Source organism: Ixodes scapularis, unplaced genomic scaffold (genome assembly GCF_016920785.2).
Source record: "Ixodes scapularis isolate PalLabHiFi unplaced genomic scaffold, ASM1692078v2 PGA_scaffold13__105_contigs__length_92229423, whole genome shotgun sequence".
Taxonomy (NCBI): Eukaryota; Metazoa; Arthropoda; class Arachnida; order Ixodida; family Ixodidae; genus Ixodes; species Ixodes scapularis.
In genome coordinates this window covers 59,708,340-59,733,750 of record NW_024609839.1, presented here as the reverse complement: position 1 = coordinate 59,733,750, position 25,411 = coordinate 59,708,340, and the positions used below count along the sequence as shown (strand labels likewise).

The following is a 25,411-nucleotide window of genomic DNA, read 5'->3' as shown; positions in this document are numbered from 1 at the left end:
AACTGATGATGGTTCCTTCCGATTATGGTGCTATTTTTGAAGTCCGCGGCGCACCCACAGTCACGGCAGTGAATGCCCAAAAGTCCTGAGTTAGCTAATCGGGTGTTGTTGTTGTGTTCCCTTAATCTGTCATTAATACATCTTCCAGTTTGTCCTATGTACAGTTTGCCGCATGATAGAGGAAAGGAATAAATCACTCCTTCTGAGCAAGGTATGTATGGGGTTCTGTGCTTTTTAGTGCAGACGGTATTAGTTTTTGGTGTGGCGTTAACTTTTTTACATAGGCCTGATAGTTTGATGGGGGCGGAAAAGACTACATCGATATTTGCGCGATTCCCAATCTTCTTCAGGTTATGAGAAATGTTATGAATGTAGGGGATGACTACCGGTCTCTGCATGGTTACTGATTCTTTCGCGTGGCTTGCGGGATGTGATTTGACCTTTTTTAATCTGTTTAAGGAGACTTTCGGCGACTGAAGTTAATATATGTGTAGGATATCCCGCACTTAGTAACCTAGATACTTGTCCTGTGAAGCTTGTTAGGCCTGAATGCGGGCAGGACTTTAAAATGGAGTTTTTGAAGCACTGATTAACTATGCTTCTGATTAACTTGTTAATCAGATTAATTTGAAGCACTGATTAACTATGTTATGAATGTAGGGTCATCCCCTACATTCATAACATTTCTCATAACCTGAAGAAGATTGGGAATCAACGCCACACCAAAAACTAATACCGTCTGCACTAAAAAGCACAGAACCCCATACATACCTTGCTCAGAAGGAGTGATTTATTCCTTTCCTCTATCATGCGGCAAACTGTACACAGGACAAACTGGAAGATGTATTAATGACAGATTAAGGGAACACAACAACAACACCCGATTAGCTAACTCAGAACTTTTGGGCATTCACTGCCGTGACTGTGGGTGCGCCGCGGACTTCAAAAATAGCACCATAATCGGAAGGAACCATCATCAGTTAACACGTGAGATAATAGAGGCAGCTAACATCATAAAAAGGAGAGACACTTGTGTTAGTAGTCCACCCATAACGCTTACGGAAAAAGAATTGTTATATCTAGATTCTCGAAGGTAATGTGCGATAGACATTGCTAATGGTTTTGTACAGAAGAGAAACAAGTGAGGTGACAAATTTTAGTCCGATTTAGGTCTCAGTCGGGTGATTTACGCATGTGCTGACGCACCGTGTGCAGCGCGTTGATACTTTGTTCACATTCTTGGAACATTTCGCTGAGAACTGGCTACAGTATCTACACGTTTTACTCGTATTTAGTGATTCATAAAATCTGTCAATGTTCTCTTTTTTTTTTTTTTTCTTTTCTGTATAAAACAAGACGGCCACTGACCAAATCGGGCAGTATGATGCGAGCAAAAACAATTTTACACCCTTGAGGGTGTAAAAATTGGACATGCTGATTTACACCATGAAAGCTGCAAATGTCCCAGGGCCAACATCCCAAGGGTTTTACGGCAACATTTTGATGGTGCGGGCGAGTACCCCAAAATCAAGGCGGTGGAGATCTTAGCAGCATTCTAGCGATATTTGTTTACGAGCAACACGTTTGCGCATGCACAGCGATCATAAATACAGACACGATGAAACAATCACTGGAGGTACAAATCACGACCCTGTTGACTAGCGCCTTATACAATTCCAAGGTATTCATTCGCGGGTGACCGCCTGCGTAGTTGCGAGGGGCTACAACGTTGCTTTGTGTTTGTCAATGTTTCATATAAAGGTTCAAGGAATGCATCTTTGGTACATGCATTAATTTTCGGATATAGTGGCTAAAACAACCTCTCCCAAAGCTAACCTAAAGCGGGTGTAAGGTCCTTTACACCCTTCTCCGCAGCAGCACCTTTTTACATACCATTTTAAACCCTTCAAAAACGAAGGGTATCCTATTGAACAGGCACCCCCTTTTACGAATAAAAAAGGTATATTTCTCGAAATAAGGGGCTGAAAGGTCTAAGTCTCTTACCCGGTTACGTGTGCAACGCTTGTTATTGTGTGGTAAATGCTCTTGTATGCATTTCGATTCGCAGTCCGATACGGCGGTTGTGCACCTGCTGCAACGTGTCGATACTTTTCGTGCTCTTGAATTATTTTACCGAAGAGGGGCAACTTTATTCGTTAGCTTTATTTGTACTTACTGGTTCATGAAATTCGCTCGCATGTGGTTTTCTTGATTTCTTTTGTTTTTACGCATTACTTCCAAGACGACGTTTATTCAATTCGTGGCAGTATGCACGGAAATGCTTCACCCCCGTCTGAATCAGAGCGACATTCCTGGACGGATCCAGTCTGATCCGGTTCACACACAGCCGGGCACAATGGTTGTGGGCTCCAAGGGCACAGCGAGCACGACCGCCTATCTGCGTTCCGGTCGACTACATCGAGCGTCACTTCTTTTTCTTTCTTTTTCTTAATATGACGTGTTTGTGTGTGTGCGCACTTTATGCGCGCGCGCGTGATCCTTCTTAATTTCCCGTCACTTTGATTCAAGGGATGCTCCCGCACACTCTGTCACTACGCCGCGCTTTTTTACGTCGCGGATGGTGGACCGGCGTAGTGATCTCCTCTGCTCTGTCGTCTGCTTTACGCTTGCACCGTCGTCTGCTTTTTGTTTTCGGTTTCGTATGGGATATCTCTCTCCCTCTGTCGCTGTTATCAAAGCGTACAAGTGCAGGAAGTGTCACCACTGGCATTCCAGGAAGGGACAGACGTCGCAATGTGCCTCTGCCTTTCTTCTGTAATCGCCTAATTTTTTTTTTCTTTCTCCCAATCTTTCGAAACTTGGGGGTATGGATGAGTAGCGTCCGCTCCGTTCGTGCACACTACTGCATTCCTGCAGTGTTTCACTGTCTTTAGAATTTGTTGTGCGACAAGACAATCACTATCAGTAGAAACGCCCTGTGTCTTTTTTTTTTTTGGTCTAATTTTTTACGCGGTTGTGTCTGAGCAGCGCTTGAGCGTGAGTGGCGGGCACCGACCTTGGAGTCTGCTTTATTTGAACCGGCCCAATTGCCCACAGTGACAGTTTCTCCCCGCCAGTCGTTTCTCAGACTTGCTTCAAGTAGCTTCAAACTAAGGCGCTCAGCGCTCAGTAGTCGTCTGGTGTTTCCGCGTTTTATTTTTGTATATGTATTTGTGTGTTGCGGCGTCGGCATTGGCACAGATCTCGAAGTTTTGAATGGATCATAGTTTTTAGTCTTTAATGCGAAAAACTAAATTTACACGCGAAATTTTTTTTTTTTTTTTTTTTGCTGTTAGTGTTTTTTTTTTTTTTTTTTCAAGCAGACGTTTTGTTACACAACAAAATTTTTTTTTGTTTTAATTTTTGTAGAGCGAGTCGTGGCCTATGAATCACGGCGAGCGTGTGTGCCAAGACACGTCAGGCGCTGAGGCGTGAAGCGCAGCTTTTTTGTTTTTACTTAATTCTATTTTAAGCAGCCCTCTTTCGTGTTACGCGCAGGCATGTACTTCTGAAGCTAATCCATTATCCGGGGGTGCCGTGGGTGGAAGAAGCTTCATCGCCTCTTTCATATTTTCTGATAGTCATTCGACTTCTCTGCCGACAGGAGCAAATCGGTGGTTTCTATTTCTGCAGCTCATACCCTCGCAAAAAAAGAAAAACAAGAAAAAAAAGTATATATATATATATATTTTTTTAATTAGTATTGGCTATGACACGAGCTTGCCAAGAATGTCACAAAAATCAAATCTCAGATTGGAGAAGAAGAGAAACATCAAAACGTAGAAATTTTCTGTTCCTTCTACGTTTTGATGCTTCTCTTCTTCCCCTAGTCCCAGGTGAAATCAACATGGCTAATATTCATAAGCACGCCTGAACCCTTACTATTTTCCCTGGTCATATGACCGAAAGGTAATAATGTTTTTGTAATGTTTTATTTGCTCAGGAGAGCCGCGGCACCGCAGAAAGGCAAGAGCCCGTACCAAGGAGGCCCGCGGTGCCGTATCTAGTGATGGTGATTATGTGATGATGTAATGTACAGATGAAAGTTATGGTGTGTTAGGCCTAGCAGCAATCTTCGCAGTGATGGTCTTCGCGGTGCTGTGAAAGGTACACCGCTACCGCCAAAATCTACACCAATTTCGAACATCGCAGCTAGCGCCATCTAGGCGCGGTGGAACGCAACGCGAAATACGGTGTCTTCAGAGCACGCATCCATCCGTGCGTTGCGAATTTCCCTCACCCAGTGTGCATGTGTAGCGCAATGGTCGGCGTCCGGTTCGTTTGCTTTCCACCGCTGAATCACAGCAGGAAACCGACGCCCAGGTAAGGCTAAAAATTCGCCGCTATCTCGTGCAAACTTATGTTACAAAACGTGCGAATAATACACGCTTACACCGCGCCGGAAGTAACTTTAACGCAATCATTTGCTGTGAATAGAATCGGGGTTTACGTACGCCCGTCCCCCCTCCTCCTAGATGCTGCAAAGTAGCGCAAAAACCCTTTGGGAATGCTGCCTGCGAGCCAGGCTAGGTAGGCGCGGCGTTTGGCGTGTGCATATAGATGTATATAGATCTACATATCTAAATTCAAAGGATGAAGCATGCGTTTTACACGAAAGAATACGATAAACATCGAAAGTAAAACGCCGGTATGATAGAGCCGGCGGAAGATGTGAGCTCCTTGTGTTTCGATTGAAACCTGCGAAATAATAATTAGAACAAAACACATCTATACATATAAATGCGGATCACAATCTTTTGCAAACCGCGGGGACTTTTAATTTTTTTTTATTTATTTATTTTTTTTTTTTTTTTTTGCAGTATTGGATTTTTTATGGGATTTTACTGTGTGCTCACGCGCACTTTTATATAATTTGTAGCTCTGAAAATTTTTTTAAGCTTACTTATTTTGTTTTTTTCTCTTCTCATTTTATCATCTCGTAATTTTTTTTTTTTGTGTGTGTGTGTGTGTGTGTGTGTGTGTGTGTGTGTGTGTGTGTGTGTGTGTGTGTGTGTGTGTGTGTGTGTGTGTGTGTGTGCAAGTTTTGATGTTGGACGGTGGTGTTTCGTGTTGCTGGAATGCAGGAATGTTTTGCCCGCGGCCCCGACGTGTTTTTTTTTTTTTTTTGAGCACTTCGCGTGAAGTATGCACTGTGAAGGGTGCTTATGAATGTGCCCGATAACAACCCCAAGGGCCCGATAAAAAACGTTCGGGAACTGATTACTTATGACGCGAGCTCAATTCTGTTGACAGACACTTGACGCATGACTGAGGCGCTTGAATCGCGAAGCCTCGAAGGCCGTATTTATTCTGAAATTTTCCGATTTCCAGATATGAGGACACAATAAAATTAAAAAAAAAATAATAAGATAATAGTAACTAAGTTTCTTAGGGCAAAACTCGTCCCTGAAAAGTGCATCCCAAGAGGCAGTATCTACCCATTCACACCATACCAAACAGTACATAAAAAAAGGAGAATTGTTTAAATACTGTTATACTTAGTTTCGCCATGACTTGGCAAAGAGCGAACGCTAGCTACGGTTGGGGTATCGGTGGCCGAGTGAGCTAGCACACTTCAAGCTTGGAGCACGTGGAGCAGAAGCTCACTCTGCTAAACCCATGGGATCCTGGTTCCATCCCCACCCCTGCCCGTTTCAGTCTGGATGAGGATCGTACCGGCGTGCGGTCGTGAGTGACTACCGCATGGTGCACGTTAAAGGAGCAATGCAACAATTTTTGTACTGTGCACAAATACCGCTTAAAACGGATCCCTAACGTTAATGACCTATGAAACACGCGTTCGTTTTTCACCCCACGCAATAGAAGTACCAGAAAAAAATTTAAGAAAAACGAGCAGCGTTCACCCCCTCAACTCGCAGCTAGAACAAGTGGCCACGTGATCTGGAGCCGATTATATGCCGCCAGTGTTGATCAAAGCCACGCGCTGGGGTTGGCAAAGCGCAGGACACGCGCTGAGTTCCAGACATTGTTATGGCTCGGCTGTTGTCGTCGTTCCAGCGATTGGACACGGGTCACAACCCGAATGCTTCTCGAGCTAGCAATTATCACGAGCCCAAGTCGAGTGCCCACGCAATGCTCGGGTCCAATCTATGAACCGCATTCAAATATCGTCACTTGGGTGTACTGCGATCCCCGAGTTACGTCATCAAATTTTGCAAAGGAGAGATTGAATGAAAATGATCGCTTTTGTCCTTGAAATTACACCGCAACAAAGGAGTTTCTTGGCCAATGGCGTTGCGTGTGAGTATCCTTGAGTCCCAGGTGTGCGAGTAAGCTCGTGTAGAGAGAAAAACATTCCACTTGAATATCGTTGCACAGCTTCTTTAAGGACCCCAGGCTAGCGGTTGTACCGCATTGGCTAAATTGCTCATCTACAGCTGAGACACCAGACGCCTACTGGGGGCTAATTTCCGGCTGTATAAATGTATGCAGAACACAATTACAAATGCTATGGCCCCGAAGCCGATCGGAGCTACGGAGACGAGGCACGTGACAGCCCATGCCGAAGGTTCGGGCGTAACCTGAGCAGTTGGAGAAGAGGGGATGGAGGAACAGCCCCCCTCACTCGAACCCACTTTTGTTTGTCCCAGACGCTGTTTTGAAGCATCTGGGACACACAAAAACCGCTGTTTTATAGAATTTTGAGTGACGGCTAAACATAACTCGAATTCCGTGATGACAGCTGCTTTTCTCTTTCTCCCACCTCTGACTTTGACACCACTGCACGCAACTATACTCCATCTCACTAGTTGTGCGCAGCGTTAATAAAGGTGCAAGGGCGAGAGTGTAGCGCTAGCATTTCAAGGGTGAGGGAAAGAAGGAACTCGCCACTTACACAGACCCTCCTTTGCGTACCCCCCGGGTCGCCATTGATCCCACTTGAAGACTATGCCCGTCACTCAAAATTTGTACATAAGGTGCGTCCCCCCTCTCTCGTGCCCACCATGGCTCGTGCAGCGCTGCGCGCAACTAGCAAGACAGAGTAGAGGCACAAGTCTTTCTCCAAAGCGCTAATGCGGAAAGCAAGTCATCTGCTTCTTGCGCAGGGGTTGCGGTGACATCAAAACGACACCAAGTTCCGATTGGCTTTATTGGAAAGATAGTGGGTAGACCTCAATGCTAGATGCCTTGAGGTCTACCAACTATTTTGTTTTTCAATCGGCCAATAAGAGCTCGGATTTCTGACATCATCGCAACCCCTGTGCAAGAAGCAGACAAACTTGCGCTCCGTATTGGCTCACTGAGGCTGTAGCCTTCGCTGTTCGCCAAGTTACAGTGAGGCGGAGTGTAATTTAGTTCGTAGAATATGTTCCGTCGGCCGATGTAGGCGGTACCGTGCTCCGCTCACCCCTTAGCTGACAGTGGTGAAAATTGGATGCTCATTGGGCAAATCGGACATCTATTTTTCGCCGTGTGATCATGTTCCCGCCCATACCCTCGCACGTAGGGTGGGGCCGGGGGACGAAAAGGAGGCGTTTGATCGGCCCAGCGAGTTTTCAGCTTTTACTGCACTGTCGACTGAGGGGTGAATAGAGTATGGTAAAAAATTAAGTTTTAAACCGTGAATTATGTGCAGTGTGACTCAGTATGGAAGTGGGAAACATATGTGCGTGCTGCTGTTTCAATGCTTTCGTTTTTGTTGATGCAGGGAACTACGACTACTCTCGGTGCGAGCAGACGGATGGGTTGCGCCTCTCACAATGTCTACAACACTCCCGGCGCCTCTGTAAGTTTGATTAGATGCCGTCTGTGTTCCAGCGTAGTCCGTTTGTAACGTCGATTGCACGCTTGGGCCTCATTGGCAGAGGGGAGGTGAGGATAGCTAGGGTGAAGCAGGTCTTATAGCTGTGCCGTAATGTCCCTAGAGATGGCCCACCAAAAAGTGAGAGCCAATCGGGTGAAAATCAGGAGTGGGCTAGCTTTTGGTGCGCGATCATTAAAGCTTTTGTCGAAGTGCTATTTCGGTATTCTCTGACCTGCCAAACCTGTTTTCACATCTAACCCCATTTCGGCCGAGCTCGCCATTGGCCAGGGCACTACAATTAGTAGAAGAAGGCTATATGTTTCGGTGTTTTTGAAAGACAAATATCAAATTGTGTGAAAAATAGGCGTGGGCTATCTTTTGGGGGTGGGGCATCTTACGGGGTATTACGGTAAGTGGCGTGCACTTTATCCCATTCTGGGTTTTTAATTATGGCTTTGCGTTTTTCAAGATTTATTCTCTTCAAATTTGAGAGTATTTCTTTGCAGGTGTTCATTTTTTCCCCACAGGTTCTGGGGGGGGGGGGGGGGGGGTCCATCTTTGAAGTTAATTCATACACACCGCAAACAGGAATTTCTAAATGTCTTGTGAAAAAAAACAGCCCTAAACCAAACCTTCAGTTTGTCCATGGCAGAACAGATGCACAACTGCAAATAAATGATTTTCTCATGCACGGCGCTATCGTTGGATGATGGCGTTTCCTTGTTTGCTTTGCAGTCAGGTTTGTGAAACGAGTATTCAAGCTTTTTTTTTTTTTCACTTCGAAGAGCCTCTTTCCAGAGGTTTGAGTGCTGCGAACCCATCACCTCTGCATCACGTTGCCTACAATACTGTGAAAGACTTGGGTGGGAGCATATAGTGCTTCACAGGGGAAGCACTTCAGAATTATACATTCTTGGGGCCCCCCAGTAGTGCATACCTAGCACAAGCATTAATGTGGTAGTCTGTGAATTTTTGAGGTCAGTGGGTGTACTGTCAACCTTTGAAATGACGCGTCTTTAAACATACATTCTTGCGACTCTAATGCTAATGTAGAAAGGCGATAGAGCAGCATGCTTCCAGCCGTTTGTCTGGAGTTGCGCCAAATGCCTCGTCGCTATTCATACACATTACAGCAGCTGCAGCAAACATTGCTAGGGTCAGGCATTTTTATTCATTTTTTTTTTTCAACACACACGGAACTTGGGAGTTATATCACAGGGCTCTTCGCCTAAGGCAATTGTAATGCATGGCACACAGTGATGCAACTCCATACGTTATAGAAACAAGTTCTTTGAACGCTGGAAAGACAATTAAATAAGGAAAACCAGGTGTTTCAATGAGAAGGGTTGTGCAGAATAAATAAGAGACTGTTTGTTTGAGGTATGGTGGGTAACTCTAATGCCACTTGCATTCGTAAATTTTTCTTTGCGTTTTTTGTTCTCAGGATCAAGTTTTCTGGTTTATGATCAGCCAGCTACCAAGACTTGGGTACTGGCAGCTGTAGAGAGGTGTTTTTACTACTGCAGGCACATACTTTCCTGCTACATTGATTTCTAACACTGGCATCTTTTTTTTCTCGTATTTAGTACTTATTTATTAATTAATTAATTTTATTTATATTCCTTTGAATGCTCTCTGGAGGGCATTACATAAGAGGGTGTGGGGGGCTGCATGGTGTGTTTGTACAATCAAGACACAACACTGTTCAGTGAGTAAAAGTACATGTAGTAAGATTCGCTATGATACCACTCACAAAAACAGCATGTATGTTCAATACTGTCTGAACTGAGTGCCTAAAACACCAGGACGAGAGGAAGAAGACACACATGTTGGTGTACTTGCAACTGAAAGTTTTAGTGGAAAAAATTCTTTAAAAGTTTTCAGTTGTGAGTATGCCAACGTGTTGTCTCTTCTTCTTCTTGTCCTTGTTTTTTTAGGCGTTCAGTTCAGATGAAAAACCAGCTAGCCCAACTTATTATTTTGATTCAATACTGTATATGCTGTACATATTGTAAGGAATTTACCGCTCATATTGTAATGATTCCACTTCCATTTGGTGGCCTCATCGAGCATACCTCATTATCAAACTAAAATCGATGTAATTTTTTTTTTTTATTTATTTATTCACACTGTTAGTCTTTTGGGGCTGTTACAGGAGTGTTAAGGTACACATGAAAATAAATATAATATAAAGCATCTCGTCTCATATCGCACAACTATTCGCAGACATCAAGCACAACTACTTTAAAGCCAGGTTTGGAGCTTTGTCCATTAACTGAAAAAACTAAACTTGCTCGTCTTGTCATGTTTAAAAAAATCTACCATTCTTCCTCTTCTTTTCATGACAGTTACTGTTGCCTGCCATCTCGCGTCAATTCGCAAAAACTAATAAATGGAAAAATTCCTTACTTTCACTAGCCATCACCGACAGAAATTCTCTTCCCAAAATAATCATACTCACAACTAATCAGGCTAAATTCGGTGACCCTTGCAAGGCATACCCTACAAGTGTTTTTGATTAGTCCAAATGTATATTCAATATCACTCACTTTTTTTTTACTTGTGTTTTTATAAGATTTGAGTAAGATGTCTGTTGTTCACCGTTAATATAACCAATTTGGCAACCTTCGCTGTTAATTTTTTGTATTAGATTCCCCCCCCCCCCCCCTTTTGTGTATTGCACTTTTTTGAAGTGCCTTCGAGGATTATTAAACTGAAATGAACCAAATTAATTTCCAAGACCTTTCATTTGTTCCAATTATTTTTCTGAGCATCCCGCTCGATACTACAGCCCTGTAAAACACTAAGAACAAAAACTTGGACATGCTTTACTGGGAGATTCCTCAAGATTCTTATAGATGACGTGGGTCTGGCTTCAAAGAGTTTTAGAAGGTAGCGGTTTTGGGGCTCGTGAGGGCAGACTGTGCTCCTTATCACTCTTGAGGGCTGACCCACACGTTTACGTTTACGTGGGATTGACTGCGTTGCGACTACTTGCGACTGCTTACGATTAGACAACTCACTGGTGTCGTCTCTCGTGAAGCCCTAGAACACTTCAGGTCTGCATATATATTACGCATCATTCCTTCGCCGTGTGCTCGAAATAATTCTGACCAGGGATTTCCTTAGACCCCCCTAGTTTTCCTAAACAACCCCCCTTGAATCTTAAAAAAAAAGAAAAAAAAAGGAAAAAATAAAATAAAATTCTTTTTTTCAGGTTAAGTAGAAAACGCCACCTCTCAGGTGTATATATAGAGAAAGGGAAACATACATTACGGGTATGAGCATTTGGTTAATAGACGTCTGTAATTTAGCTAGTGGACTAAAAAAAAGAAACAGTTTTATATTTCATCTAGTCTTGCCTAGCATCGCCTGCCTCCCCCCCCCCCCCCCCCCCCCCCCCCTCCCTCGAGCCATTGGGACACCCCCCCTTGATTAGAATCCTGGGGAAACCCCTGATTCTGAGAACGTTACAAGCTATGGTTTCTCGTAGATGTTGCATAGGTGGGATCTCGTGAATGCTGCAAAAACCTTTACGTTATTTGTACGTCAGTCGGTTGTGTTCCAGGGCTACCGAGGGATGGTGCCAGCGTGGAGGTGTCTTGTCTCGTTGTAAACGGATGCGAGCGGTTTCCCAATGCAGTCATTCACACTCAAAATGCTAATGTGTAAACCAGCCCCAAGAGAAAAGCAAGCTTTGTGCATAAGTTTGCGTGCCGTGCGAAGGGGTTCTTGTGAGACTCGAGTGTCGGAGACAAAAATTATATGTTTTATGTTTGAAATAAGTACATTTTGACAAAATAACAAATAACCATGTGAAGCAGGAAATTATATAGCGATGCTCTGTGAGAGGCATATATATTTGTTTTTTTATTACTACTACTCTTGAGGTGAAAATTGGTACTTATAGTAAGTACATTTTAGTGCAATTTAAGAAAGTTTAATGGATTGCAGTCGGAAACTCTTTTTGATGAATTTGGCGATTGATGACGTGACAGCTACCAGCAAAATTTTGGTGTGGAATGGCCCGAGTGTTGTGTTATTACTCAGTCACCCACTCTTGTTTTACGTCTTGATGCAACGAAATGGACGTATTAGAAACATTTATTGAAGGATGCAGAAAGGGAACCATGAGTGATGCAGCAGGCTAAAAAATATGAGAAAAAAAAAGAAAGAAAAAGAGAAACCAGCACTGGCAGTTTCGTTGGAGGAAACCCTTTGTGTAGCTGAATGAGGTTATTCAAGATTACTAGTGAGGAACAGGTTTTGGCAGTGCACAGTTATTAAGTTGTTAAATCCCCTCAGACTTGAGAAAGACCTTGTGCCACATCTGGATATTTTTTATGTCCTCTCTGGGGGACCCGACTTTTGATCTTGGTTCTAAACAATACAGCAGTGGCTCAGCGAATGTTAATGGGTATGGTCATAAATACCAGTCAAAGAAGCTCAAGTTAAGAAAGAACCTTAGTTGGGACCTTCACCTAAGGATTTGCTCTTTACATTTGTTCTCTCACACCTGGCGTCAAGCTGCAAGTAACCGCACCAACTCTTAAATCAGTCCATCGTTTCCTGAATCACTGGTTTGAGAGCCATGTTGATGGGAGAATTGGGGGGGGGGGGGGGGGGGGGGCACGTGCCTTTGGTGTGAGGGCATTCATTTGACGAGGCTTGCTCACGCTTGCATCACAAAGCTGCCTTTCTCGAGTTCTCAAACGTTTGTTCTTACTCCGCAAGTCACTAACGGACACAACCCTTTCGTTGTCACCCCCGCAGAACTTCCGCCACACCTCCCGAGAGCCATTCCGAGACGGTGTCGCCGGGACAACCCTTCTCACCGCCATGAGCGCCACGTCCCGCCACCCGACCCGCCGCCCGACCTGACCAGGAGGACCTCGGCCCCCCCCGCCAGCCAATGGCCGGCCAGAAGGTCAGCTACTCGACCCGCCGGTCGTACCCCGACGAAGAGCGTCCCTCGGTGCGCATCTCCCTTCAGCCGTCGCAGTTCCAGCTCCCGACCTACCGCCACTCCTCTGGCGGCAGCGTCAGCCTCAGCACCCGCCGCTACTCGGGCCTCCTCCCCGTGCTCTTCGACCGCGCCGCACGCACCTGGTGGGACCCCTGCTTCGACTCGCACATCCTCGAGGAGCAGTACAGGCGGAGCACGTTCCCGCAGCTGCGTCAGCGGTTCCAGTACGCGCTCTGTTACCTTGTGCTCGCGTCCCTCCTCTACTGCATCTACTCCGCGAGCATGGTCCGGCCACACTGGGTCGCTTCTGTCGTCGTCAGCCTCCTGGTGTCCGTCTCGAGCGTGGGTGCCCTCGTGTTTACGCAGTCCCGCGAGTACAACGTCCACTATGTCAAGGTGTCACTCGCGACGACTGCCACCATGTGTGCTGCGTCCCTGTCCGTGTTTCTGTTGCTCATCGGCGAGCAGAGTGACAGCGCCGTGTACATCTTCTCCGTGGGGGCGTTCTCGCTCTGCATCCTGGTGCTGATGATCACGTATGCGCTCGTGCCGATGCCGCTCTACATCGTGGTCGCCATCTGCTTCTCGTACTCGATCGTGTTCGAGATCCTCTCCGCGGTCCTGATTCCAACGCTCACTGCAACGGTGGTGGCGGTGCGGGCGCTGCTCCAGTTCTGCGTGCACCTGGTCGGCCTGCACACCCGGGTCATGACCGAGATCGGGATGCGCAACACCTTTTTCAAGGTCGGCCAGTCGTTGATGGTTCGCCGCGACCTCGAGGTCGAGAAGCAGCTGAAGGAGAAGATGATCCACTCTGTGATGCCGCCGAAAGTCGCTGACTGGCTCATGGCGACGACGACGGAGGAGGACGACGACTCCGCGACGCCGTTGGAGCAGCGCAAGCCGTCGACAAGTCCGCGCCCGTCGCAAATGATCTTCCGCCCGTTCAACATGCACCGCATAGAGAACGTGAGCATCCTCTTTGCGGACATTGTGGGCTTCACCAAGATGAGCTCCAACAAGTCAGCGGAGCAGCTAGTCGGACTGCTCAATGACCTCTTTGGGCGGTTCGACTACCTGTGCGCCAAGCTGGGCTGCGAGAAGATCAGCACCCTGGGCGACTGCTACTACTGCGTGTCAGGCTGTCCGGAGCCGCGGCCCGACCACGCTCGCTGCTGCGTCGAGATGGGACTGGGAATGATCCGTGCGATCGGCGAGTTCGACGAGGACACGGACGAGTCGGTAAACATGCGGGTGGGCGTGCACACGGGCACGGTGCTCTGCGGTATCGTGGGTACCAAGCGCTTCAAGTTCGACGTCTGGTCCAACGACGTGTCGTACGCCAACAAGATGGAGTCGACGGGGAAGCCCGGACGGGTGCACATCTCGGAGGTGACCCACGGGTTCCTGGTGGACCACTACCACATGGAGGAAGGCTTGCCAGATCTCAGTGAGCCTCACCTCTCTTTTTAAGCGATAGCCTTGCGTGGAAACCCTGCGCAAACCTTGCGTGCTCATGTTGTTGTTGGTCGTACCGTAGTGCAAGGCCATGAGAGAGAGAGAGTGTTGACGGAGCGCAGCCGTGGGTCAGACGTCTTCGCCCGTGCAGCCAATGGCACCCATCGCGTGGAGTGGGTGGGAGTGAGCGACGTGCTAGCATTTCCCTTTCTGTTTCTCTTTCCGCCGCATAGGAAAGGAGGCTGCACGTTAGGGAAGTAGGAAGTGCGTATTAGTACAGTAGAACCTTTGTTGCACTTTGACAAAATGTAAAAGCCAAGCAACTCTTTCTCTACTTTTGCACTGTGTTAGATAGGACATCACCCCCGTCGTGAGTCTACAGGCGTATGATGGACGCAATTATTCAAGAGACTGTATTAGTTGCCCTTCCTTTTCTTGCCAGAGAAACAAGATACCACTGCGAACTAACTGAACAACGGAGAGTAGAAAAAAAATTTTCGGGTGACGAATATTCTCGGTGATATCGGAAGCGTAGTAGATGTGAGCAACTTTTTTGTAAATTTAAAAGTTTTAGACACTTATATGAGGCAGCGGTATCGCTTCTTTTCGGTGTCTATATATAATGGTTCGCCTGTAAGTCGTGCAATGTTTCCATCCTTTGTATTTGCTGTGCTCCTATTAGTAAATATTGAATGTGATTGGTTCTGTGTTTAGATATACCAAATACTTTGCAAATACTTTCAAGAATCCCTAGAAAATGGGTGGCCGAGAAAAAGAATTCTTTTGTATAATTACCTTTTTAATGGATGAAAATAAACATATTGTTCCAATTAGAAACTTGCTGAGCGTCGTCGAAAATCCCTAAATCTGTAATTTTTTTAGAAAGTTTCCACCCGTGCAGCAGGCGGAAAGCTGGCAATGTGAAAACGCGGATGATTTTCTTATCATTCGGGTTTCCTCATTGCCAGCGTGGAGTCTGTTGCATGAGGGGTAAATTTACTGTACCACCACACTTCTCTCGCGCTAAAAGGCATTCTAAAAGTTACAGATTTATTGGTCTTCGATCACGTTTAGCGAGCTTCTAATCGAAATCGTATGTCTGTTCTCACTAATTAAAAAGGTAATTAGGACATTCTATGCAATTATTTTGCTAATTTGCATGTTGTTTTGCAATCCCTGACTTCTGCCGTGACTGGCAGTTTTTGAGGAAAGAGTTTCTTGTTTTCTTGACCACCCTACTTGTAAGGATTTTTTAAAGTATTCTCAGAAGGACTCGGTGCGTTGCACAGCTTTGTGTTATGTCCTCGTTCAAACACTTTACCTGCGCACCATGTACTGTCGCAAGAGAACTGCAGGGCGGAAAGGTAGTACGCTGGACGAGATGGTGATTGTTAGACAATGAAATACGGTGTGCAGAAGATGGGACAAAGAGAAGTTCTCTTTTTTCTTGTTTTGGTTCTCTGCCTGTTTCCCTTTTCTTTTTTTTCATTAATTTATTTCAGTTGCAAGTCAGCACCTGTTTGTCCTGTGCATTTGCTTTTTTCCTCCCGTCTTTTGTGCGCTGTTTTTCGTTACGTTGGAAGTTCAAAGTGGACGGGGGCCTTCGTTGGGCGTCGTTCTTCGTTTGTTAGTCTGTCTTGTAGTCATGTGCAAATACTAAATTTTTAATTTGAAGTGAATTCGAAGCGAATAGTGGTTTTGGCCGAAATTTTCCAATCGAATATCGAAAAGTTTCACCAAGCTTTTCACTATTATGCGTTACACTTGAACGAAAATTCAGCTGAACTCGTGAATGTTGCCTGTCCACTTCTAATGTCAGTTAATCTTAATACAGCTGCATTTATAAACTGTGGCATGTAAACAACAGATTTATTGCAGCTATCCTAAATGAGGGGATTTATAAATCTGCTTGCTCTATGCAATCATGTTTTCTTCAGTTTCAGATCTGACAATAACAAGAAAAGCAAAACGAGCATAAATGATGAACTCAGGTTGTCAAGGCATCGCTGCCTAGCATATACACTTGCATAATCGGGGTGGATTAACCCCGTTGAGTGCGCTTCTCACCGAGCATCTGTGCACTGCGGGGAAGCAACACCCATAAAGCCCACGATCTCTGCGGGTATTGCTTTCCCGCAGTGCATGGGTGCTCAGGGAGAAGCACACTCAACGGGGCAAACCCACCGCTGATCAACACTTGGAAAGGTATGAATATCGCAGTTCCTCTCGAAGCAAATGTCGAATAGCATGTCATTTGAAGCTACTAACAATATTTTCATAACCCTACTGTCTTTTTGGTTGAACCAAAAAATATGAATTCAATCAAATAATCAAACTATGAGATATAAACATATCTTCCATTGGAACTAAAGGACGTATTTCCCAGGACCTTGTGATTACAATGTTATGCTTCTGCTGCAGATCGCAAGACATATTTCATCAGAGGCCGCAAGGTGGCCCAGCAGATGTCCTCCCGCCACTCGTGGCCTCACACGATCGGTTCCGCGGAGACGGGCAAGACAATCGACACGCGCAAGATTAGTTGCCCATCCAATCAACCGGGGGTGAGCACGGTTTGATCCTGCACTTTCACCCACAGGTGGCAAACGCACATCACTTGCCTTTCTTCGTCCCTCTTGCTATGTTGGTATTCTCTTTGTTTTTTATTCATTTTAGACCTGCAGCACCATCAGGCATTATCGCAGGGGGAAAACAAACATGAAAAAGATGCTTCTGCTTTTGCGGCACAAACAATCTCGGAAGGCAGTGCATTTCATTCCTTAAGGGTCGTAGCAAGAAAATAACTTTTACTTAATTCCGTCCTGATAAGGCCCGTTCACACTCTTGCGACCTCTTAAAACTTGGTCCCTTAAAACCTCTTACAGCAAGAGGACACAGTGGTGCCATCTATCGGATTGCAGTGTAAACGTGGCGGTCCGCCATATTTTATATTTCTCCCATGCATTATCCTTTCTTTCTTGGCTCAAAAAGCTTTTGTAAACGCTATGAAGAAGTCTTTCTTGTAGGTATTACGCACATTTGACCTCGGAAATCCCGCAAAACCTTCGCTCTTGTGAAATACAGTTCCAGGGTCACCGCATAGATGGCGCCAGAATGCCAGTGTGTTCCCTCGTCGTAAGAAATTTTAAGAAGTTTTAACAGATCTCGTCTCTCTCGGTCGTACTCGGTCGCAAGAGTGTGAACGGGCCTTTATGGAGCTCACATATTTTATGGACTGATCTTTATGTTGTGGGGGGTAAAAAGTATGACGAGCTATTAATGCCAGTGGTTTTCTGATAGATACAACATAATTGGTTCTTCGACAGTAGAGAATTTTCTGTTGAAATTCAAACTTGGTCAGTGCTTTTTGGTAAAATTAGCGCAAGGACAAGGGAGGAAGAATGCAGGATAGAGTCCCTACATTCTTCCTCCTTTGTGTAGATGGTTGAGCGTGTTGGTTTCTAATTTACGATAAGGAAAGAGGGACATTGAAGACAAACAGACAAGACAGGCTTCTTTGCACTAATTTTTCCAAGATGTATAGCCAACTAGCCTGCCAGATGATTTTGGTCAGTGCTATCTGGAATGTGCCTGCTACAAGGTACAGTCAAAACATCTAACTGAAAATTAGTTCGATGTTTGTTTAATGAACTCTATCTGGGATTATTGCGATAATCCTGGTTTACAGCCCTGGCTGCTCAAGGACGCCGCCTGCAGGCGGTTGTGTATAAGTTACAAATGCAGCGCAAGCGTTTGCGGTGTTCCGTCGTCACTTTCACTTGCATTGAAATGGCTAGTTATCGTTCAAAATGCTACATTCCAAATTCGACTGATATTGTGTTTCCCAGTTTAATTTAGTAGTAATAATTTTATTGTTTTGTCCATTTTTAATTCAAATAATGGAGCCCGTCAAAGCCTGTCAGGCTTGTATGATGTGGGCCAGCAGCCATGTGAACTACAATTTCAATCAAGTGCCCTACGTACGCCGAGAAAACAAGCACGTAAAAACTTCCTTGTCACTATTACAAAAATATTACAGAATACTCTGCCATAACAATAGGTATTCTTGTGATACGCTATTGCCACTAAAGCCCCTCGATATGTTTGCATTTGTCTTCCAAGTAGCGCCAAATGCGCGAGTTCACGAGACCCACGTCTCGAGCGGCCCTTGGAAGCGAATGGCGGTGCAGCACTGAAATGAGAGGCCCAAGGAAGCGAATGGCGGCGGAGCACCCGCTCGTGGCACGTGTCTCGCGCGTTTCCACAACAATGGTTGGCGGTACTTGTAAAAAAACGCCTTTATCAAGGGGCTTTAATTGCCACAACAGCACACAAAATTACATTTGTCTGTTGAAAACAGTCGTACAGAAAGAAGCGTATATGAAGAAAGGTTCGCTTGATCATGCGTACGTTAAAAAAAAAAAAAAAAAAAAACTTCTTGAAAGGTAGTTTTTGTAACCAAACATACTTTGTAATGCGAACTGCAAATTCGTCTGCTTCTTTTGCAGGGTTTGTGGTGACGTCAGAACGCCGAGCTCTGTTTGGTTCTGAATGAAAGATAGTGGGTAGACTTCAAGGCAGCTTGCTTTGAGGTTTACCCACCATCCTTCAATCAGAGCCAATCAGAGCTCAGCATCTTTCTGAAGTCACCGCAACTCTTGCCCAAGAAGCAGACGACTTGCTCTTTGCGTAAGAAAAGAAATGCGGCAATAATTCATAGTGTTCTTCTGCTCGGAATGAAGCTATGTGGAGCGCAGGTTCGTCTGCTCCTTGCACAAGGCTTGAGATGATGTCAAAACGCCGAGCTCTTATTGGCTGATTGAAAAAAATAGTGGGTAGATTTTGTGGGAGACGAGGGTGGAAGACGATGGGGCGGAGGGCACGTGACAGGCGATCGTCAAAAGAGGCACGAGCTGGCGCCAGACAGAGCGTGCTGTGCGAGGCTGGGGCCGGGTAGGAGGGATGGAGCTGGTCTGGCCCATGGCGGTACCCGGAGCGGTTCACCAGCGAGTTTCGGACCAGGACCAGCAAGAACGGCGAGCCCTGGCCATATTAGCCTAGGCCATGACGATCCCGGAGTAGTTCTGCAGCGAAACTTAAGCTACGATTGCCCGGAACAGCTAGCCTAGGCAGCGCTGGTGAGGGAAGGATGATCCGCAGACCTGGACATGGACTTCAACTGCGAGCTCTGAATGACGGGCAACAACCAGGGTCGGCGGGCCCGGACTGCCGGTTCTCAAGGATGAACAACCGGAAAGTACAGTAAACCCGCCCGCTGTCTTCTCGTTGTGTCGTGTCACTCCTTGGGAGACGAGCGAAGCACAGACCGACTGGGTGGCGATTATTATAGAGGGACCCCACAACCTCGAGGCATTCAGCATTGAGGTCTACCCACTATCCTTTCAATCGTAACCAATTAGAGCTCGGCGTTGTTCTGACGTCACCGCAACTCCTGCGCAAGAAGCAGACGACTTGCGCTCCGCATCAGCATGTGCCGTAACAATCTCTCGATGGTGTGTACCGCTGTGAAACTTAACAACGCTCATGGGCGCCTTTTCACCCATACCAGGACATCGAAGAGGAAGAGGTTGCCCCGATGCTGCCACCAGCGCACCGCCACAGCAGCCTTTCCACTCTCAACAGTAGCCGCAAGGACTCTGGCATTAGGAGCCGTCAGAGCAGCATGCAGGACACGGTAAGTGGGACAGTCGACGCCACCCTATTTCTCTCGACGACCTCAAGGGTCCGGTGGTCGAGCGCGTTAGCAAGTCGCATCTTGGAGCACATGGAACAAAAGCTCATGCCTCAGAACCCTGGTATCCCGGGTTCGATCCCAGGGATGTTCCCTACCACGTCCCAGAATTCCCTTTCTTGGGTACAAACATTCTCTATATGAGGTACTTTTTCCTTGCAAAACTTTGATATTGGGTATATCCCTGTGCATTTCCCTACATTTGTTTTACCTTTATTTTCGCAGAAGCTGATTTCTTTTGCCATGCAGGCCACTTTGCGCGCATTTTACCATAAAAGCCGCACGAAATTGCATGTTTAAACAGAATGTTACTGGTCACTTTATATTTTTATTAACAAAGTGATGTAACCTCTAGACGCGGCGGCTTTGCCACGCCTAGGATTCGTTGAGACACCTCTCCTTCCTACACTGTGTGACATTCTCACTTCTTCTTCTTAAAACGTTTGGACTGCAAAACAGTTTTTTTTTTATTATAATATTTAGCTCTCTCTAAAGATTTTCTCTGAATTCCCTTGTTAATCCTTAAAATTCCCTGCAATTGCAGTGAAGTTCTCATATCCCTTTTCACCGAATGTGAGTCCGAAATTTCCCCGAAAAAGAGAAAATTCCCTGCATGGATTGTCACTGCGATCCTTGCAGCACCCTGTTTTGATCTGGGTTAACATCGTACCGGCGCAGAGCCATGTGTCGCTACTGCATGATGGACATCGAAGACCTCAGGCTGACAGTCATACTTTACTGGCTAACAACTTTCTCATCCACAGCTGGGACGTCGGATGCCCCTTGAGGCGGACTGACCTTCCGCCGTTTAAACTTCCTTGCAACATACGAATTGTTGCTAGTGTTCAGTGTTTTCGGTAAATTGTACCGATTAAACCCCGAAAATTGAACCCTGAGCCGCTTTTTGTCAAAATCTAGCAAGCCAAAAAAAAAAACCCGAATGGGAGCTGCCCTAGGATAGAAAAAAAAAAACAGCTTCAATGGAAGAAAACTTTTGTCTTTGTCGTTATCTTCTGTCGACCCGGAATGCAGCACCCAATGAACTGTTCGTGAGGCCTCTTCTTGCTTCATAATCACGCGTCTTATCCGGTTTCGTTTTGCTATTGGTGCTGGGACCTGTTTGGAGCAGCGTATGTTCCCCGGATGTGTAGGAATCCCGTTCGTGTGCCCTATTTTTTCCAACATAGCCCCCGATAAACCTTGATTTATCGCCCCACATTAAAACTTTATATGAAAATGACACAAAATCTGTGGGGAACAAAAACATAAAAATAAACCCCATAGAAACACTCTCAAATTCGAAGAAAAATAGACCCCGAAACCAGGAAGCCCTACTTGATGGTCATCTGAAACACTTACTGTCCAGAGAAAATGGTGAAGTTTGTTACCCTGTATCATTTTTCACAAGGGACATAGGCTGTGACATATGGGGTCAACAACTCCCTTTGTTCGAGTCCCTTTTTTCCTGGCCCCTTTGGAAGATGGGTGTGTCGCCTAAAACCGTGTTTTTGTTTGTGTGCGTGCGTGTCCGCGGTTTAAGTTTGACTAAGGAAGTCTGTGTCCTTGGAGAGCGGAGGCTGTGTGTGTGGGGGCTGGCAACCCTGAGGGGGAGGGGGGTATATAAGAGAGAGAACTGGATAAAGCATTTAGCTATGTTCGAGATGTTGTCTTCCTATCACTTTGCCTTTCTCTTCCACATTTTGATGCTTCATGGTTTTCTCGCCCCAGTCTCAAATAATTTAAAGGAATGTATGGGGTGTTGTTTTTCTAACACTGCTTGGAATCAGGCTAGTTAATTTTCTAGTGGGTCCGGAATTTTTTAAGAAAGAAAACTGGCGTTAAGGTTTTTTTAGCCTTGGGGCTAATTTAGGGACCCATGGGATCCACTGTAAATGAAAGGAGAAATGGGTTAATTAGTTTGCTAATTCACTAAATATACTTTCAATTTGTTTTTCTTTTTTAAAGGGACATTGACAGCGTATTTATGCTCGCCGAGGTTTCATTTCAACATGACCTATAAGAGCCCATTTACACAGAACACAATTTCTGGCTAAAAATTTGATGCCTTTTCGCCCGAAAAAAGCCGGTCGAAAATTTGCCGGTTTCGGTCATGCTCACTCTCTTTTCGATGGTCTAGTGATGTTCAAACTATGTGTACCAAATACGTTCAAAGTCGTGGGTCATTTAAGGCACAATTTCAATATTAATACTAGGAAAGAACATGAACTCTATTTTTGTGGTCTCGAAAAAACTGCAAATACGTTGATATAAAAAAGAAAAAATGTTGCGCCGATCTTAGGAAGTACATTTACACATCATTCTTAGTACGGCAACGTACCACAGACCCTGCTGACTGGATGATGCGATGGTAGTGCATGAAGGACCAACATTGTGATGGTCGTGGGGCCACTACTTCGGAATGTTATTCGTGGTACCGGCCAATCAATCTTCAAGCGCAGAACATTGAGCGGAAAGGATAGAAGTGCGAAACAATAACACGACAAATGGTTCACGCAACTTTGTCATTGTCGTCGTCTGCTTCACATGCCTGAGAAGCTGAGAAAAAAAAAAGTGGTTGGGCGTAGCCACGTGACTTGCGGTCATGCTTGTGTTTCAGTTTCGATTTCGAGCAGTTGAATTTTCTTTTACTTTATTAAAAAATATTTCTGACTGCAGCAAAATATTGATTGTGTAGTCTCCTGATACCCTAATAAATCGTCTGGCAAAACGGCCGACTTTGACTGACCGGTTTTTAAGCCTCTTGTGATGGCTTACGACCGCCTGCGCTTCTGCGGAGGTGGTTGTACGCCGTCATGAAAGACTTAAAACCGGTTTTTAGCCTCTCCGATCGTAAGAAGTCCCAAATGTGTGAACGGACCTTCAGTTAGCTAGGGAAATAAAAGTTTAAATTAACTTAACAAATTTTTATCAGTTGACTAGCTACCGTAATATCCTGAGAGATGGCCCACCCCCGAAAGATAACCCATCTCTATTTTTGGCATAATTTGCCATTTTTTAAATAACACCGAAAGATAGCCCACTTCTAGTTAATACAGGGCCCTGGCGAATGGTGACCTCAACAGAAATGGTGTTACTTAGTCACGGGAAGAGATAAGCGAACATTGGCCGACTGGGAAGTGCAGTCGTCTTAGTTCATTGCCCCTCGCTGCAATCACAAGTTTCACAGGTCACAAAATGTAACACTACCATTTTTTCAACTTTTTTTGACTGCACATAGAAAGTTAGCCCACTCCTTATTTTTGCTCAATTTGCTTTCAACTTTAGATGGGCTATCTCTCGGGATATTACAGTAGCTGGAAAACCTTTCGTTAACTTTATAAATTTGTACCTTTTGAGGCGTAATGTAGCGGGAGAATTGGCGCTCAACCTCTCTACGGTCTAGCAGCGACATGGGACTGATTAAAAAAATCTGTAGTGGGTGCTACAGGGCAACAAATGTCACCCCTGTATACGACTTCAAACTGAAACCAAGCGAGCAAAGAGCACCTGCAAAGTCAGTCCCCTTACCCTGTGCTGGCTCCGTAATCCTGCGGTGCCAGCACAGGGCAAGGGCACTTGCGTCTTTTGCGGCGCAGACACGGGGTGTCTGTGCCGCAGGAGACGCAAGTGCAGAGCGGAGGGATCAACGTCGCGGGCATGTTTCGCCGGCTCTGTTTCGGTTTGGAGCTGTGTACAAGGATGACATTTCTCGCCCCGTAGCGCCCACTACGAATTTTTCAATCAAAATTTTACGCCACAGTCAGACCACACCGAACAGATCTAGTAGGCGATGCAGGCGAGTTGGTTCACGCTACCACTGGAAACGTCGCACAAATAACAGGAAACGAGGAAGGCGTAGACGAGACAAGCGCTTGTCCCATCTGCACCTTCCTCACCTTTGTCATTTGTGTGCTGTTTCAAGATTCGGCAATTTGGCGCGTTGTTATAAAAGAATGTTTTATAAAAGAGAAATAATCGCTCATACTATCTTCTACCCCAAAACTGTCATTACTAAAATTTGCTTTACAGGATGCAGAGAACACGTTGATTTACGCCGACTACGAAAGCGCATTGCAAATCTGTTTCGCATGTCGTGCCCGTTACTTGAACCAAAGGGTCACGTTTCGACTGGGGCCAATTAATGCTTCAACTGCACCACGGTGTTTTATTGTTTGTATGATATACCCATACTCTTGCTTGGAAACTCGTTTTTATCGTAATACACGTAACCAGGGTTGCTCAAGGCGTTCGCTATTTGTTTTTGCATGTGGCATGCCACCCACATTCTTCGTTCCTTCAGCCCCTAAACAGAACCTCGTGTCGAACCCTGTCAGCCACAATTTAAGGCTGGTTTTCACGTTTGCATCTTAAATGTGATCGGCTTCAATGCAGCTGCTCGTAACCGCTTCTGTGTTCCAGGCTACCCGATAGGTGGCGTCGGTGTGTCCGCTCGTCGAGAGTGGCTGCAAGTGGTTGCGGCGCAGTCGATCATGCACGAATTCAAATGTGAAAACGTATACTGGGTGTTTCTGCAAAGACCTTCAGAAATCCTTAAGAATAGGGTGCTTGAGAAAAAGAAGAGGACTCTTTTCGGGAACAAACTGCCAGTCACGGCAGATGTCGGGGGTCGCAAGAAATATGCTAATGGACGTTATTCATTACTAGCGCCGTCTCTCAGCGGCCGCGCATACTATCAAGTCTCTGCGCCATCTTTGAGGCTTCCCTACCATCTGCGTCCTGCCTGCATAGCATTCTCCATGCTAGTTCTCATGACATTGTTGTTTTTGTTTTGTTATTTTTTGTTTTTTTGTTGTTGTTTTTTCAGATTGGTTGTAATGTTAGGTATTTCAATATGCATTATATTAGCAAGCCTAGTTCAGACAGTTGCGTTAGTTCTGTTCGAAGCGGCGACAACAATGTAGTCGACGGGAAAACTGTTTACCGCACTCAGTGTGATGGACAATGGAAGAAGTGGCCTCGTGAAAGAACCGCGAGCCGCAGTTGTTTTGGAGTCTTTATTGTTGCTGTGTAGGCAACCAACACAAATGTCTGATGCAGCTTTGACTGGCCATGAGTACAGTAATCGGGAGCTTCGTATATCGAGACAATACGACCGAGCCCGCGGTCAAAGCTGGCGGCACAGGCTCTGCCATTTTGCTACTCGGATAGTCGCGGTAAATAAAACGCTACGATTATTTAAAGATTCACCGTAAAAACTACAGATTGAAAAGAAAAACAATGCAATCTGCATATTTCTTCTTGAACTTCAAAGATTGGTTCAGCAACTTTCAGAGCTTTTTTTAGTTTGTGGCAATAATGCTCACAGTCCCTTGTGGGGCAGTAAGTACTTAGACCCTCGTGGCGCTGTTGTAGAAAGTTTTTTTTTAAATAAGAAAAAGCCAACATTTTATAGTTCCACTCATAATTGCTTCACGTCCATCGACCTCTCCATTTCATCACCATCATTACT

The 25,411-nt window shown here is 45.5% G+C and overlaps 1 protein-coding gene across 3 annotated transcripts in view; it reads left to right on the top strand.

Moving 5' to 3' along the window:
• Positions 1 to 25,411, top strand: part of LOC8035824 (adenylate cyclase type 9) — a 68,080-nt gene that overhangs the window by 30,012 nt on the left and 12,657 nt on the right. For 2 of the 3 annotated variants that reach the window (XM_042289918.1, XM_029980880.3), the window contains exons 3-6: positions 7,670 to 7,747; positions 12,539 to 14,181; positions 16,611 to 16,753; positions 19,759 to 19,884. In XM_042289918.1, the coding sequence (XP_042145852.1) occupies positions 12,678 to 14,181; positions 16,611 to 16,753; positions 19,759 to 19,884 (1,773 nt within the window). In that variant the 5' untranslated portion in view covers positions 7,670 to 7,747; positions 12,539 to 12,677. Of the gene's footprint in view, positions 1 to 4,264; positions 4,324 to 7,669; positions 7,748 to 12,538; positions 14,182 to 16,610; positions 16,754 to 19,758; positions 19,885 to 25,411 lie in introns of those variants that run through there. The other variant, XM_042289919.1, reaches the window with a different exon arrangement.